This window comes from Marmota flaviventris, chromosome 8, assembly GCF_047511675.1.
Source record: "Marmota flaviventris isolate mMarFla1 chromosome 8, mMarFla1.hap1, whole genome shotgun sequence".
NCBI lineage: Eukaryota > Metazoa > Chordata > Mammalia > Rodentia > Sciuridae > Marmota > Marmota flaviventris.
Window position 1 is genome coordinate 39,274,733 of NC_092505.1, and position 16,952 is coordinate 39,291,684.

Genomic DNA, 16,952 nt, shown 5'->3' on the forward strand with positions numbered 1-16,952 from the left:
AGTCTGAACACCCCAGGACAATGAAATTGAGAGAATACATATTTAATAGGAAAAAGTAGATCAAAAACTTGTATCTTCTTCATCCTAATCCATTGCTTTTTCTTAGTGCTGGAAACTCACTGAATACTGGCAAAAAAAGTAAAAAAAATCAGGGACTGTTAGGTGAAGATAACAAATAAGTGAATTCAACCATTAGGTAAACACGTTTGATTTCTAGAAGTCCTTGATAATACTTGGTAGGGGTTGAGGAGATCCTACCTCACACATTTTTCAGCTATTAATTTAGACTCATGGATCATATCTCCTTGATTTATAAATATAAAAGCAAAGATGAGAGTTTCAGCCATGCTTAACTAGTTTAAAAATGTCCCTTATAGCAATAGAAGAAAACATCTCTGGAACAACAACAACAACAACAAAAAGCAATTTCTCTACACTGAAAAGATGTTAATCTGTTTAATCACAATTGGTTTTACTAACCTGGAGTTGAAATCTATTAATTATTTTACTGACAGAAACCTTTACTGCAGGATTACCTAAGGGAAGACATAAATCAGAAATCTGTTGTGTTGGCATCAGGTTAATTAACTATTGCTTTAGTATCTGGTCTATACCATGGAGGCCTTGACAAGGTAGCTGGAACTTTTTATTTTAAAATTCATCACTGTATATCTCTCATTTTTTAAATCTCATTTGCCTTTCTTGTCTATTCTGTTTTCTTTGGTATTCTGTTATAAGTGAATAGAACTTTCCTTGAGGAATAATAGGAAAAGAAAATCACATTAATACATACACTTTCTTATCTTTTTTTTTAAGAGAGAGAGAGAATCTTTTTTTTTTTTTTTTTTTTTTTTTGGTAGATGGACACAACACAATGCCTTTATTTTTATGTGGTGCTGAGAATCCAACGCAGATCCTGCCCTTGCTGGGCGAGCGCTCTACTACTGAGCTACAATCCCAGCCCCGACTTTCTTATCTTAACCTGATTTTATTTTCCTTTTAGATGTGTTACCCTCTTTAGCATATAAAACAATGATTAAATGAGGGAAAAGTTCTGATTGCCATAAAGCTAGTTTTAAGGAAAGGACGCAGATATTTTCAAAGTGCAATCCTTGTTTTTTTTTTTTTTTAAGATAAGCAAAGCTAATAAAACCAAATATTTATATTCCTTAGAAAGTAAAGTCTCAATGCTTGCATTAGGATATATTGAAGGATGAAGAAGGCATCATAGGTACATGAACACATGTGGATTCGCTTCAAGGGAGAGAGATTATTTATTGTTGGAATAAATATAAAAGTGAGTTTTTAATATAAAAAAAATTAGAGTATTTCTCCCAGAATAATCATTTCATTAATGGAAATGCATTCTTTAGTCATATTCTCAAATTTGTTAGTTTCACTAGAGAAATTTGAAATATTTTTGTATTTTTATTTGTCCTTTATACATAATATTGGGGTTCATTTTGACAGATTCATACATGACTGGAATATAATTTTCTCTACTTCAGTCCATAGTACTTCCACCTTCTTCCAGTTTTCTTTCCCCTATTTTCCTTCCTGTACCATACTGGTCTTTCTTCTAACTACTGTAGCTTTTTAAATTAGTGCTTTATAGGTATACATAAAGCTGAAATTCACTGTAGTACATTCATATATGTACTATATAATTTGGTCAATTTCATTCCACTTTTCCTCCCCTTTCCTGTCCCTCCCTGCCCACCTCTATTCCTTTCTTCTACTTCACTGATCTTTCTTCTGTTTTCATAGGATTCACCCCTGTCCCCTGCCCCATTTTTTCCCTTTCGTCTAGCTACTATATGTGAGAGAAAATATTGGACTCTGAATTTCTGATTTTGGTTTATTCCACTCAGTATGATGTCCTACAGTTCAATCCATTTACCAGCAAATGCCATAATTTCATTTTGGCTAAGCAAAACTTTATTGTTTATGCAAACCACATTTCCTTTATCCATTCATCTGTTGAGGGACCCCTGGGCTGGTTCCCTAACTTGGCTATTGTGAATTGAACTGATGTAAACATTTATGTGCCTTTATCACTATAATATGCTGATTTTACTTCTCTAAATTAAATGGGATAGCTGGATCATATGACCGTTCCACTCCTAATTATTTGAGGAAGCTCCTTACTGCTTTCCAGAATACTTGTAATTTTTAGTCCCTCCAACAATGTGCAACTTTCCCCCACATCCTCATTAGCATTCATCATTAATTGTAATCTTGGTGGTTGCCATTCTATTTGAAGTAAGATGAAATAGTAGTGTAGTTTTGATTTTCATTTTCTTCATTGCTAGGGATATTAATTTTTTTTCATATATTTGTTGGCCATTTGTACTTCTTCTTTTGAGAAGTGTCTGTTTAGTTCTTTTGCCCATTTATTAATTGGGCTATTTGGGGTGGGTATTAAGTTTTTTGTATATTCTGGATATTAACCCCCTGTCAAAGGAAGAGTTGTCAAAAATCTTCCCTCATTTAGTAGGTTCTCTCTTCAGGCTCTTTGTTATTTCCTTTGCCATGCAGAAGTTTTGGAATTGATTACTTACTGATTCTTGGTTCTAATTATTTGTTTTTAGGGATCTTGTTAAAGAACTTGGTGCCAGTGTCAATATGTTAGAGCATTGAGTCTTTGTTTTCTCCTATCAGTTTCAAAGTTTCTGGTCAAATTTTTAGGTCTCTGATCACTTTAGTTGAATTTTGCACAGAATGAAAGTTAGAAATTTAGTTTTATTTCCCTACACATCAATTTACAGCTTTCCCAAAACCATTTGTTTAAAAGGCTGTCTTTACTTCAATGTATGTTTTGGAATATTTGCAGAACATCGGATAACTGTACCCGTGTAGATCTGGCTCTCTGCCTTCTATTCTATTGGTTTTTATATCTGTTTTGATGTCAATATCATATTTGAAATCAAAAAGGAAGAATTTACTTGTATACTTCCCCAGTACAGTGTGTTACCCTAATATTCAACCTGACAAATTCCCTCAGCTCTTCCAACAAAACTGCCCAAAGCAGACATCAAATATATAGGAAATTCTGGGTAAATGTGTATACAGAAGCATATTAACCATTCTGAAATGGATTCTTACTAGAAGTAGATAAGAAAATGTTACATTTTTAATTAAATAATTTTAGATGTCTATTCCTCAATGTTAGATTAACATTTTAGAGTAGGTAAGGGAAAATGATGTTTTCAGAGAGCAATTTGTGTTCAGTAATTGATTTATATAAAATAAAGGGCAGAAAAATCTATTCCTTATTCAAACTATACTCTTGGGCAAACAATCCTTTCTGGTTTTGCTTCAACTGTCCAGGCAAATAAGCTAATATCTACCTTGATCATTTTAACAGAACTGTTGCCATAGTTCTTTGGAAAGAATAAAGGTATCTTAAAATTTAACATGTCATTACAGATTCTAACATTATATTTGCATTTGTTTGACATTCAATGCATATCAATTATGTGGTGGTTGAAGCCTATCAGATAGCTATCAGATATGGTAACATGCAAAGTCTGTCCTCAAATGTCTGTCTCAACTTTCTGGACTTCAGTGTCTCTAGATGTCTGTCTGTTTCTCTCTCTCTCTCTCTCTCTCTCTCTCTCTCTTACACACACACACACACACACACCAATATGATTTCCAAGAGTCACTAAGGCTATGGTTCTATTTAATTAGGATATCTCAACTGGATTCTCTTATTTGTTAACATCACCTCAGAATATTTTCTGCTGCCAGTAAAAGAACACTTGGTGTCAGTGACTTTAAGAGGTAGGTACCACCTTTCTTTTAAGAAATCTTGATAGAGGGGCCAGGGTTGTGGCTCAGTGGTGAAGTGTTCACCTAGCACTTGTGAGGTACTAGGTTCAATACTCAGTACCACATAAAAATGAAATACCAGATATAAATGAAATAAAATATTATGTCCACTTACAACTAAAAAATAAATATTAAAAAAAAATCTTGATAGAGATGTTTGCTGGATCATCAAGCACACAATACACATTCCTCTGTGTTTTTTGTTTGTTTGTTTTGTTTTGTTTTGTTTTTGGCCTTTACCTCATTGTCACTTATACGCTGCTGTAATGAGAGACATGATGTTCATAATCAAGGCTGGAATCTTGTAAATAGTAGAAGCATTCATATTTGTCCATCTTTTTAGAAGAGAAAAATTTATCTCAATGACTTTAATCAGATTTGTTTTTATTTCTTTGGTTATCTTTTTGGTCATAATCTTGACCATTTATTCCTAGTTGCAATAAAATCTGAGTAAGGTAGAATTTAGCTGGGTATTATTATGAACAGAATTAAAATTCCAATGGCAAGCAGGAATCAGGGTTTTGACTTTGGGTACATTTCTCCACATGAAATAAAGATATTACAGTTTGTCTTTTGAGTCTGGTCTCTTTGTGTTTTTATTTAAGATTTTTACTGGCTACCTCCTATTCTCTTTTAGTGGTCTCTTTCAAATATCATACCTTCTGTGGTGTCCGTTCCAATCTCCCAGTCAGAATTGTTTTGCTCAGCATGGTTTGTTAAAAGCTTGCTGCTCACTTCCTATTGCAAAAGGCCCTTTTGGTATGGATTGAATTAAAAGTACTTTTATCTGTACGCCTGTCAAAGAACCTGAACAAGAGCAGATACCTGACAAACATTTGTTAAATTTCCTGTCTCTGTGCCTACCTGCATTTGCTATTATCATTTCTAAATTTATTATTTAGCCATAATTTGGATAAAGTCTAGGTACTAGCTTGAGTGATGTTTTTAATTTCTAGGTTTATTAAATGTAGCTATATTCAAGCTCTTATCAGTATCCTGATAAAATTGTGCTGTAGCTAAGAAGTGATTATGTGACTGTCTTTTCTACTTAAAAGTATCACATAGCCATTTACAATATTAACAGAAAGTGATTGTTTAGTAAATAATTTAATGCCAAATATTTAGACCATAAAGTCTCAAATGAAAACATGAAGATAAACTTACAAGCAAACAAAAGGCAAAGTACATTGGAGCACCACAACTTAATTTTCTAAAGACTCAGCAATGCCTTTTGCAAATTTAAAGCACTCAATGATGAACTAAATTGAAACCAGAAGTGCATATTTTGTTTATATACTTTATATCATTTCTGCCTGAGGCAATAGGATATGAGACATGAGTGGACATTTCTAGAGTTCTTAAGGACAATGCTAAAAAGTTTATAGTCATTGCTCAATAATTGTAGGTTAAGAAAGAAGAATTGGATCTCAATGTGACACTAAAATTTGTTCATTATTTTGTAAAATGGGCCTAGAATAGCCATTCTTAGTAGGAACTACAAAACTACAAGACTCAGAGGATGATGGCTATCATTTTATGTTATTGCTCTAGTAATTTATCTTGATAATGTAGTTCCCACATTTTATTTCAGGAATATTTCAGTAAGAAAGTATTGTAGTATGTACATAATGTACCATCTTTCAGAAATATATTTAATGGTTATAAGTATTAAAATTTGTCCAAACTGATTTTTGTTGAATGTAAATAACACTGTGTTCAAAGTATAAAGGTTGATAGAAGAAAATTCTAGAATTTGATGAGAATATTTAGGGCATATTCTATACTTAGGTCTATAAATCTTCAAATCTCAGTGCAGTGAGTTTTTGAAATTATTGATTCCCAAAGATGATCTGCAGGAAACCTGAACTTTGAGACCTGAATTTGAATTCTTTCTCAAAGGAATGTTAAGAGAGTTCTAGTGAGGATTTTCATGATGATTTCAGCTTCTAATATTTTATGAAACTGAATAAATTAAAAAATACAGAACTTTGAATTTACTATTTATCAAAAGCAATATAATAGAGGCATAATTCTGTAAAAGCAGTAAACAGATGATAGATCCTAAAGGGTACACTGAAATCAGTGTTTGATAACCAGCCCATTGGGCTGACATAAAACATGCTATGCAGAGGTATGATCACGAGGATAGAAGATAACACAGAGTTAGTGAAGGACAGGTCATTGCCATAAAAGTTGAGGGACAATACTGTCAAGATAGAAAATCCTGTTTGAAGAATCTGAAAATGTACAGGAAGCCATAATTTTCTTCCATCAGTTGATAACGATTTGTGGGACAAAGTTGTACACATTCAGAGCGTTTAGAAAACAACTCTACGTGTAATATACTCTCACAGCAGTGCAGATATTATACACATTGCATCATGCTTAAAAAAGAAAATGACTACATGGTGACATGGTTTTGCTTTATTTTCTCCACAAATAGTCCAATGCCAAGTAAAGCTGTGAAAACACAAGCTGGAAATTTCATCAAACTCTAGTGCCAAAATAATCTAAATCTTGCAGTTTTTTTTTTTTTTTTTCTTAACATTTGGTGCAAATTCAAATGTATATGTGGAAAAACTACACTGGGCCGTATTATTTGCTTCTGTGAATTAGGGAAGGAAGCAAATTGATTGATGTTCATAATGAATTCATGTCCTAACATCCTGAAATCTGTTTTACATATTTTCAAAATACATTCACAAAATTATCGCAGGACTTTAAAAGAATCATTTTGTTTCTAGCTTGTCGACCAGGCTTCTACAAGGCTTCCGATGGTAATATGAAGTGTGCCAAGTGCCCGCCTCACAGTTCTACTCACGAAGATGGTTCAATGAACTGCAGGTGTGAGAATAATTACTTCCGGGCAGACAAAGACCCTCCATCCATGGCTTGTACCCGTGAGTAGTTTTGCTGCAACCCATGCCTCCATGTTTGATTTGTTTTTTCTTCTTGTTTTGTTTTTGTTTTTGTGTGTTTAAAGCATTTGCCCATTCTCTTCCGTTACCCATGTGCAAATTGAAAGCTTTCTCTGCTTCACTCTCCATGCTTGGCTCACCACAAATGCAACATTTATCACACAGAATGAATTAGTTTGTAAAGTACTTCCTGCAATGGGACCCCCAGAAAGAAAGAAAAATTTTTGCATCTTGTTATAAGATCTTGCATTATACTTGACAGGATAGGGGAGGTTATAGGCAGGGGATTTATGTTTTTACATTTCTATTCCCTCTTGCTCTATGTTGGTCACAGGTCACAGGGAAAAAGACGAAGATTTATAAAAGTAATACTAAAGTTTTCATAACTATTCACAGGGGTATTGAATTTAGTGGTAAATTCCTTTGCTGGACATTGTGAATGCATCCTCAACCTTGACTCAAAACTCCCCCATTCATAGCTTGGGGAGGACAATGCTCTTGAATCCATGTGTCCATAATCTCATGGATCCTCTAAGGATGAATTAAAAGTAGACAATAAAGACAGGATAGTTATTTACCTCTTTCAGTTCCATTGTAAATTATCTCTTTCCCTTTTAGGAGAAAACAGGAGTGAAGCTCATTAATCTTTGTTGAACTACTTTGCAGGACCTCCATCCGCACCAAGAAATGTTATCTCTAATATAAACGAGACCTCCGTTATCCTGGACTGGAGCTGGCCCCTGGACACAGGAGGCCGGAAAGATGTTACCTTCAACATCATTTGTAAAAAATGTGGGTGGAATGTAAAACAGTGTGAGCCATGCAGCCCAAATGTCCACTTCCTCCCTCGACAGTTTGGACTCACCAACACCACAGTGACAGTGACAGATCTCCTGGCACACACTAACTACACTTTTGAGATTGATGCCGTTAATGGGGTATCGAAACTGAGCTCCCCGCCACGACAGTTTGCTGCAGTCAGCATCACAACTAATCAGGCTGGTGAGTACATGTGGATGCTTCTGACTCCTACCATATCACATCAAGCAGGGCTCTGGCAGAGACTATAAAAAGATTGGAAAGAACCCCCAAATTTTGTCTTCTCTTGTATTTAGATGGTTATGGTGCATTCAAAAATTCAATTTAATTCTTCAAGTGACAATAAACTATAGTTGTTTGGTGATTTGAAAATCAGTTTATACCCATGGTTGCCAAGATGAAACATTTGGGACTCTGAAATAGGAGTTGTGGGGCTCCTTGAAATAGTTTTAAATTTCTGAAGAACTTAGATATTGAATCTGATGTTCAAAGAGATTATGTAGCTTACTTAAAATTTTAAATAACTTTAGTTATAATTGAAATTTTTGATATAATTATTCATGCTCCTAAGAAGTCTGAAGTATTATGATTCTTAGCTCTTCTTAGTTAAAAATAAGAAATTAAGTCAATTTTATTTAATAGATAAGTTGTGCAAATAAATTCAAAATATGGAAATGGGAAAAGGCACAGTGGAAAAAGGTCTTGGTGTAAAACAACTGGAATGATTGACTACATTCCAGATTTCACCAACCACTTTATCCACTGATAATTCTTTTTACCAATTAAAAAACTGCTGAGTTAGCAGATTATAAGCAAAAGCCCTTTAATATCAAAGGGAAAAATTATACAAGGATACAAACATCTCATATTCCTGTTTTGTACATTCCCAACTTTTCTCCTGTCTTTGCTGCTGTTAAACTGTACTCTTTCAATCACTCTTTAATCCTTTATGTAGATAATTTATGGATTTTACTTATAAGGTTTTTGTTGTTATTATTTCAATTATGCAGATGGTTGATAATTTAAATACAAATGATACCCCTTTTAGATATGAAAATCATTTTTCAATATTGATAACTGGGATGAATGTGTGACTAGGCAGTTTTGTAATCAACACAGCTTATGTAAAGTTAAACTAGTATTTGTTGTTCATAATTGTTGCTATAAATGTCATATTTAGAGGTTCATTTCAAGCAGTTCAACTGAAAGACACAATTGTATTATTTGCATTTAAACATACTTTGGAGTGAAAAGGCAGGTCAGGGATGGGTGTCATATAGAGAAAGGTTGCCCCCCAGAGAATCTTTTAAATGGATCCGTAGATTCCTTTATGTACTCCTCCCTTATGGACTCACCTATAAAGTAGGATTGAGTACACTCTAGGCTTAAACATTTGGCTTAAATTATGGAAGTATCTCTGGCCTCCATTAGAAATTGTCCTTTTTTTCTGAGAATATCAGACTGTATCCTGGTGGCTGTAGACAGAGGGAACGCATACAGACTAGTTTCCAGTCAGATAAAACAGGTCTCCTAGCAGCCAAATGGTGAACCAAAAACTCACTATAGTTCATTTCTCTTTCTTGACTGACTCAAGGTTATTATTTCAACTACCAATGGCACACAGTAAGTGTAATCTAAGGAGAATATATGCACTAGAATGACCCTGATGGTCATTCTAGTTTTGGTATGGTGAGAAGTGGTCTTATTTACTTCTGCAGGTTAGTATAGAAATGCATCCATAGTGGTTAATTTCTCAAACATGTTGACTAGTTCCCTGAACTCACTATCTCAGCTCTAGCTTCATCTTCCTCATAATCCAGCAATCAAAAACATAAATCTTTGCATGGGAGAGTCTCCAGATCCCTGCACTAGCAATCCTTCCTCTTAAGGAATCCCTGTCCCTGCCATGTCTTTTGACAGATATTTTGAATAAAACCCCCATCATAGTCTATATTCAAATATGTGTCCTTCTGATTCCAAGTCCCAGTATTTTTCTCACTTTGCTTCTGTCTATGGTTTCTCATATACACAGTACTCAGGAATTTTAACAAATTATAGAGATGTAGCAAATGGTTTTCCCAAATCCTATATTTCAAGCTGATTTACTACCTTGCTTAAAATAAGAGCATCAATCTAGGTTGTAATTATCTCTTAAGTCAAACAGAACCGTATAAAAACAAGCGAGAGCTCCTTATTTTCTATCTTATCATCCCCCTCTGGCTTTCTGACAATGCATTTATCTGGAAACTAATAGCTTCAAATATATACAGTGAATGAATCTAGGTGAAGTGGCAACCAAGAGCAGGCCAAGACCTTAAAAAATAAATGGGGTTGATGCTTTGGCCCTCCCAGTTACAAATCACAGCATTAGACAGAGATTCAGCAGGAATGATCTCGGTTACTCTCCCTGAACCCATTCCCATTTTTAAAAACATCCCAAGTTTGTCTATAATGTGTACCACAGGCATTTGATACATTTATTTCAGGGTGTCTGTATTAATTTGTGTGCCTGGGAAGATAGAGGTCTTTTTTCATCTTCAAATCCCTAGGGTAAGATATATAAGCAGGATTAGAAGCAATGCCATTGCTATTGGGAGTGTTTCTTTGTTTGGCTTTATTCTTGTTCTTGTGAAGGTTAATGGACTGGTAGCCTTGAAAAATAACCTCCCTACCACTAGAAGGATATGGCTGTGACAGATATGATGTCACAGTGGTTACATTCCTCCTAGTCTCTCTATCTTTGACATGGATATAAAGAGTGAATGTGAATGGGTCCCTTGTAATTTAGTTTGTGAGATTGAGTTTGTTGATTTTTCTCTTGATTACATTGTAGAAGCTTTGCGATGACCATATGATAAAGCTCCTTCTAAATTGTAAAGGATTATGTTGTAAATTCTGATATTAGTTCTCAGCTCTCAATACTTGCACAAAATGTGTCCGAGTGATAAAAGCATGGCTTCCATAGAAAGACTGTATCCATCAATCCACCCGTCAAACAAGAAGCAGAAGAATTAGAGAGTGCAAAGCAAACCTCTCCCAGGGTATAGCTTGGAGTAAATGGCTACCTTTAGTTTTAGTTTTAGGGTTTTTTTTTGTTGTTTGTTTGTTTTGTGTGTGTGTTTGTGTTTCTTTAAAATAGGTATATTTGTCTTTTAGTTCTAGAAACAATCATTCTATTAGTGAAATATCCATATCTGCTAATTCTCTACCTTCATAATTGAGTCTGCCCATTTTCACTACCTGATAGCAGATAAAACTCTCAGAATAGCTGAAGGGACACTAACAAAAAATTTAAGGAATTTTGAAGTTCATATATCCCCAACCCCCCCCCCACACACACACACACACCTGTTTAACTTCTGGAGAAACTTAGAGTCAAGAAGCATTTCCAATATTTCATCAAGAGACCAAATTCCTGCATTGCCTCCCAACCCCAACTTCACTTTCAATTCCTATTGCCCTACTCATTTCTGCCATCCTGTGACTCATGGCACAAAGCTAAAAAAGGCATACTGCCTAGGAGACAAAGAGGGGCTTGCTGGGACAATCTACCACAACCCATCACAATAACTTTAGTCCTTGATGCTCAGTCACTATCACAGGGCTTCTTAAGAGGATTCTGCAAAAAATTGTCATCCTCTTCACCCTTCCCAGGACCTAATCTCATCCTTTACTCCCTCAGTATTCAAAGATAATTATTTCTTCCTAATATTCTAAGACCATAAAATTGAAGACAGAAAAGAAAATGCTATCTATCTCCTCCTTCTCTAAATCTAATTTCTCCCATCTGTGCTCACTAATTCCCATTGATTTTGGACTCTTTAATGAATCTTGAGAGAAATCTCCTTTTTTCTAGCATCTTAACAAGCACTATTCTGTCCCTTTCTTTTCATCTGTTTTGTAGTTTTTTCTTCATCCTCGAGGAAAATGCACATAAGTCAATGGCAATACACACACAAGAGTGCACATTACAAATTGTTTGACTACTTCTTCATTATCTCACAATATTTTTTCTAAGTTTTGAATCTAAGATTAGATTTTTCCTAGAGTAATTTTTATTTCTCCTTTGGTTCTCTCATTCATACTCTTCCTTTTGAATCCTGAAGTCTGATTTCTTTTCTTAGTCTATATCAATTCCAACCCAAAAACCAGTAATAATTTCCTCATTTTAATAATTCCTCTTTATGTTCAATTGAATTCAATTATTAGGGAGAATGTAAATTTTACGTGGGCATGAGTTGTCACATTTGTATTGTAGACTTGAACAAGGCCTTCTAACATATTGTAATTACTCAAATATTTATTGATTAACTCATTTGAAAGATAAACTTGTTTATTTTTCCTTTTGTTGGTGTGTTAAAATTATACAAAATAGTTGGTTTCATTTTCACATAATCATACATACATAGAATTTAATTTACTGCATTTCAGTCCCCAGAGTCCCTCATTTCCTTCCACCGCCACTATTCCCCTTCTTCTATTCTACTGGTCTGTCTTCTACTCATTCACATGTTTTTAGTTGGTACTTTATAGATAGACAGAAGGGTGGCATTCCCTGTGGTATATTTGTACATGCACCTGGTGTAATTTTCTTGGATTCATTCCACATTTCCTCCCCATTTCTGTCCCTTGTCCCTCCCCCACAGTCACCTTCTACTCCCCTGATCTTTCCTTTGTTTTTATGATATCTAACACTGTCTCCCCCCTTATTTTCCCCTTACTTTGCTATAGTTTCCACATGTGTGAGAAAGAACTTTTCACTCTTGATTTTCTCAGTCTGTTTTTTTTCACATTACATAATGTTCATCAGTTCCATCTATTTATCAACAAATGCCATAATTTCATTCTTCTTTATGACTGACTAAAACTCTATTGTATATACATACCACATTTCTTAATCCATTCATCTACTGACAGGCACCCAGGCTGGTTCCATATTTTAGCTATCATGATTTGTGCTGCTATAAGCATTGATGTGCCTGTATCACTGTAATATGCCAATTTTAGTTATTTTGGATAAATACCAAGGAAAGGGATATCTGCGTTATATGGTTGAGGTTTTTGAGAAATCTCCACACTGCTTTTCAGAGTGGTTGTGCTAATTTGTAATCCTAACAATGTTTGAGTGTACATTTCCCCCCCACATCCTCAGCAACAGTTGTTGTTATTATTTGTATTTTTAGAAATTGCATTCTGGCAGTAGTGAGATTAAATCTCGATGTGGTTTTGTTTTGCATTGCACTGATTGATAAAGATATTGAACATTATTTTCATGTATTTGTTGGCATTTGTGTTTGTTATGTTTTAAGAAATGTCTGTTTAATTATTTTGCCCATTTTTGGGAAGGGTTATTAGGTGGTTTTTTTATTGTTGTTGTTTGTTTGTTGGTTTGGTTGGTTGGTGTTAAGAGTGAGAACTGAAATATATTAGTTTAAATTCAAATATCATACTGCTCAGCACTTCCTTTCACTGAGATTTTTGCAAAAAGATTAAAAGATCAACAGATGTATTTTTTATTAGTTCTAATCAGTTACACATTACAGTATTCTTCAATTCATTATACACAAATGGAGCAGAAATTTTTGCTTTTCTGTTTGTACATGAAGTAGAATCACACCATTTGTGCAATCATACCAGTACCTAGGACAATGATGACCTTCCCATTCCACTGTCTTTCCTAAACCCTTTTCCCCCTCCCCTTCCCCCATCAAAGTTCCTCCACTCATCCCATGTTTCCCCCCATCATGGATTAGCATCCACTTACCAGAGAAAACATTTATCCCCTGTTTTTGTTGTTGTTGTTGTTTGTTTGTTTGTTTTTAGAGAGAGAGAGAGAGAGAGAGAAATTTTTAATATTTATTTTTTAGTTTTTGGTGAACACAACATCTTTATTTTACATTTATGAGGTGCTGAGGATTGAACTCAGTGCCCTGCACATGCCAAGTGAGTACACTACCGCTTGAGCCACATCCCCAGCCCCTATCCCCTTGTTTTGGGGGATTGGCTTATTTTTCTTACCATGGTGTTATACAACTCCATCCATTTACCTGAAAATGCCATAATTTTATTCTCTTTAAATACTAAGTAATATTATGTTGTGTATATGTACCATAGTTTCTTTATCCATTCATCTATTGAAAGGCATCTACATTGGTTCCAAAGTTTAGCAATTATGGATTGTGCTGCTATAAACATTGATATATGGCTGTTTTACTGATGCATGCTGTTTTTAAGACCTTTGGGTATAGACTGAGGAGTGGGATAGCTGGGTCGAATGGTGTTTCCATTCCAAGTTTTCTAAGATTGGTTGCATCAATTTTCAATCCCGTCAGCAATGTATGAGTGTGCCTTTCTCCCCACATTCTTGCCAACACTTATTGTTGTTTGTATTCTTTCCATTCTAACTAGAGTGAAATGAAATCTTAGAGTTGTTTTGACTTGCATTTCTCTAATTGCTAGAAATGTTGAACATTTTTTCATATATTTGTTGATTGGTTATATATCTTCTTCTGAGAAAGATCTGTTCAGCCCTTTAGCCCACTTATCAATTGGGTTGTTTGGTTTTTTGGTTTTAAGTTTTTTGAGGTCTTTATATATCCTGGAAATTGGTGCTCTAGCTGACGTGTGTGTGAAAAAAAAAATTGCTACCAAAATGTAGGCTCTCTTTTCACCTCATTAATTGTGTCTTTGCTGAGAAGAAGCTTTTTAGTTTGAATCCATACCATTTATTGGTTCTTTATGTCTTGTGCTCTGGTGCAATAGAGCCCACAGGGACTTGGTGATGGTCTACCGGGTCCTGGTGGTTGTTCTTAGATGGAAGTGGCCACTTCCCTAATTGGTGGTGGCAATAGCATGAAACCTATAGGTACCAGACCCCGTTGGTGTCCCAAGATGGAAGCTTCCCCAAGTAAAGATGGCAAAGGTAGAAGTGGAGGTAACCCAAGATGGTGGTGGAAGTGTCCCAAGATGAAGGCAACTGCTTTCAGAAGTGTGACTGGAAGGATGGACTGTGCAATGTCTTTAGGCAGCCTGTTCAGTGATGCTGCACTGTGGTATTTAGTGCCTCAATGATCAGTTGCCTCCTGGCCCTGTCTGTTGTTCCGGGATAAAATTAACATGGGGAGGGCTATTGCAGTGGTGGCAATGTCCCAAGATGGAGGCGGTTTGGATGGAGCCACTGGTCTGTGGATAGGGAACCACAGTGCAGTGTTCCAGTCCACGGGGGTAGCACAGGTGTTCCGGACTCAGTACTGCAGGTTCAGGTGTTCCTTCAAAAGATGTGTTGAAGTGCTTCTTTTATATCCATATATTATATATTTCTGTCTTATAGGAAATCACAATCCAAATACAGTTTTTAAATTTGAATGAATCAAGTTTGTTCAAAACTGTATGTAATTATATAATTAAGAAGTGGTAGTTCAAGGATTTTAGGGAAAATTTTCAGAGAGCAGACTTAAGATATATTTTGTAAACTAGAAATAAATTAGACAGGTTTAAAGGGAAAAAATGTACACATGTCAAAGTCTTTGAGCTGAGTTCCCTGCATTACAGGAAGACTACACTGTGAAGAGAGGATGGGTCTTCTTGAGTGGTAAAAGGAAATAAGCCTGGAAGGGCATGAAAAAAAAGCAAATTGAAAATTAGATGGTGGGATATTGAATGGAGATTAACATTGTTCATGGAAGAAAGTGTACCCTCATTTAATGCATGTTTTAAGTAGCTTGATCTTAAAAGAAGCAGAGGATGGGCCAATTAAGTACAATTCTTGCAACTGAGTGACTGAATTATTATCAAAGAATGAATAATCATTGTATTAATATTAGTATTATCTTTAATTATTATTTTCAACTCTAAAATAATATTTTATAGTTTTGGAGTGATAAATTCCATCAAAAAATAAGCTTCAGGAAATTTTGACCTTTTTTACTTGGATTCAAAATCATTGAAATGGAGGTACTGCCAGTCCTCAAACTTTTTGTCTTGGAATTCTGCAGTTAAATGAACAAACAGCTTTAGCTTTCTTTAGTCTTAGGTAAAGTTCACCATGTTTCTTTCAATGTGTATTAGTCAAAAGACATGTTCTTTGTTCTTTGGATCCTTGTATATGTATCATTGTATATCACCCCAATATTTTCTTTTTCTAAAATTTCTCTCTTTCCCTTTGAAATTTTGGTTCCAGAGAAGCACATTTCTTATATATTTTAAAATTCCATTTTAGCTCCCCCTACCATTTTATGAATGCTGTCCTAACCCCAACAATTTTCCAGAATGAATTAACTTTTCCTTTTTAAAAAATTTATTTTATTGAAATTCTACACACAGGTGTGCAATTTACCTCATAAAATTTTATATGTTCACAGGTATGAAAACATTACAAAATAGTATAACAGCACACATTATATCAATCTACCTTTGGCCAGAATTTCCCCAAATTAATATTTATCAGAGTTGTTTTATCAATCTTTCCCCCATCTCTTTTTATAAATTGATATTTCTTATTTCTGAACCACTTGAGAGTTACTTGAAGAGACTATGACCATTTTCACCTAAATATTTTATTCAAAATTTCTTTTAAAAATTTGACAAGCTTATATAACCTCAATAAATTTATCAAAATCAAGATATTAGCTTTGCTCTATATTAGGATTGCATCTGCAAATATTAGCCAACTTCTGTCAATTGTTGTACTAATCCCCCTGTGGCAAAACCAAATTAATGTCTGTTTGTCTCCAGTTTTTATTTGTAATGTAGTTTCTATCCATAATAATGAATAAGTAAATATGTTTCTATAAATTCATGTCAGGTAACAAATATGAAGGGACAGGGTACAAATACTTATTGACATGAACTCTCAGGTGCTTGATATTACTCTAGGAATTTCACAATTGGTGCTCTATTCAAAAATGATCTGCAAATAATGCTATCATTTTAAACAAAGATGACATGACTTAATTTTATTTAGATGTCCTATGGAAAAACCATTAGTTTATGCAAAGAAGGTAGCATCTTAGAGACTACTGAATGTAATAAAAGCATTCATGTTCTTGGCTTTAGTTATAATAATCTCTGTCCTCCACTTAATTTAAGGATCAAAGACAAACCCCTTGTTTTTGTCTTACAAACCCTCTCCTTTCTTCTGGTCAAAAATTGCTATCCACAGAATGAAAGCATTGAACTAGAGGTCCGATTCTAATTTTCTTTAATTTGCATTTTATCATTCTGGGACTACAATTCATAACTTTGTTACTAATGTAATTTTATCAATTAATACATTTTTTTCAAGTTTAAAAATGTTTCAAATTTATTTTTAACTGTTATATAAAACCACAAAAAACTATACACATTAATGGGGTACCATGTGCTATTTTTCATCATATAAAA

General features: G+C 34.5%; 1 protein-coding gene across 1 annotated transcript in view; it reads left to right on the forward strand.

The window, feature by feature from the left end:
* Epha3 (EPH receptor A3) overlaps window positions 1-16,952 on the forward strand; it is a 345,157-nt gene that overhangs the window by 217,797 nt on the left and 110,408 nt on the right. The window contains exons 4-5 of the mRNA XM_027929113.2: window positions 6,579-6,734; window positions 7,419-7,754. Coding sequence (XP_027784914.1) covers window positions 6,579-6,734; window positions 7,419-7,754 — 492 coding nt within the window. The remainder of the gene's footprint in view (window positions 1-6,578; window positions 6,735-7,418; window positions 7,755-16,952) is intronic.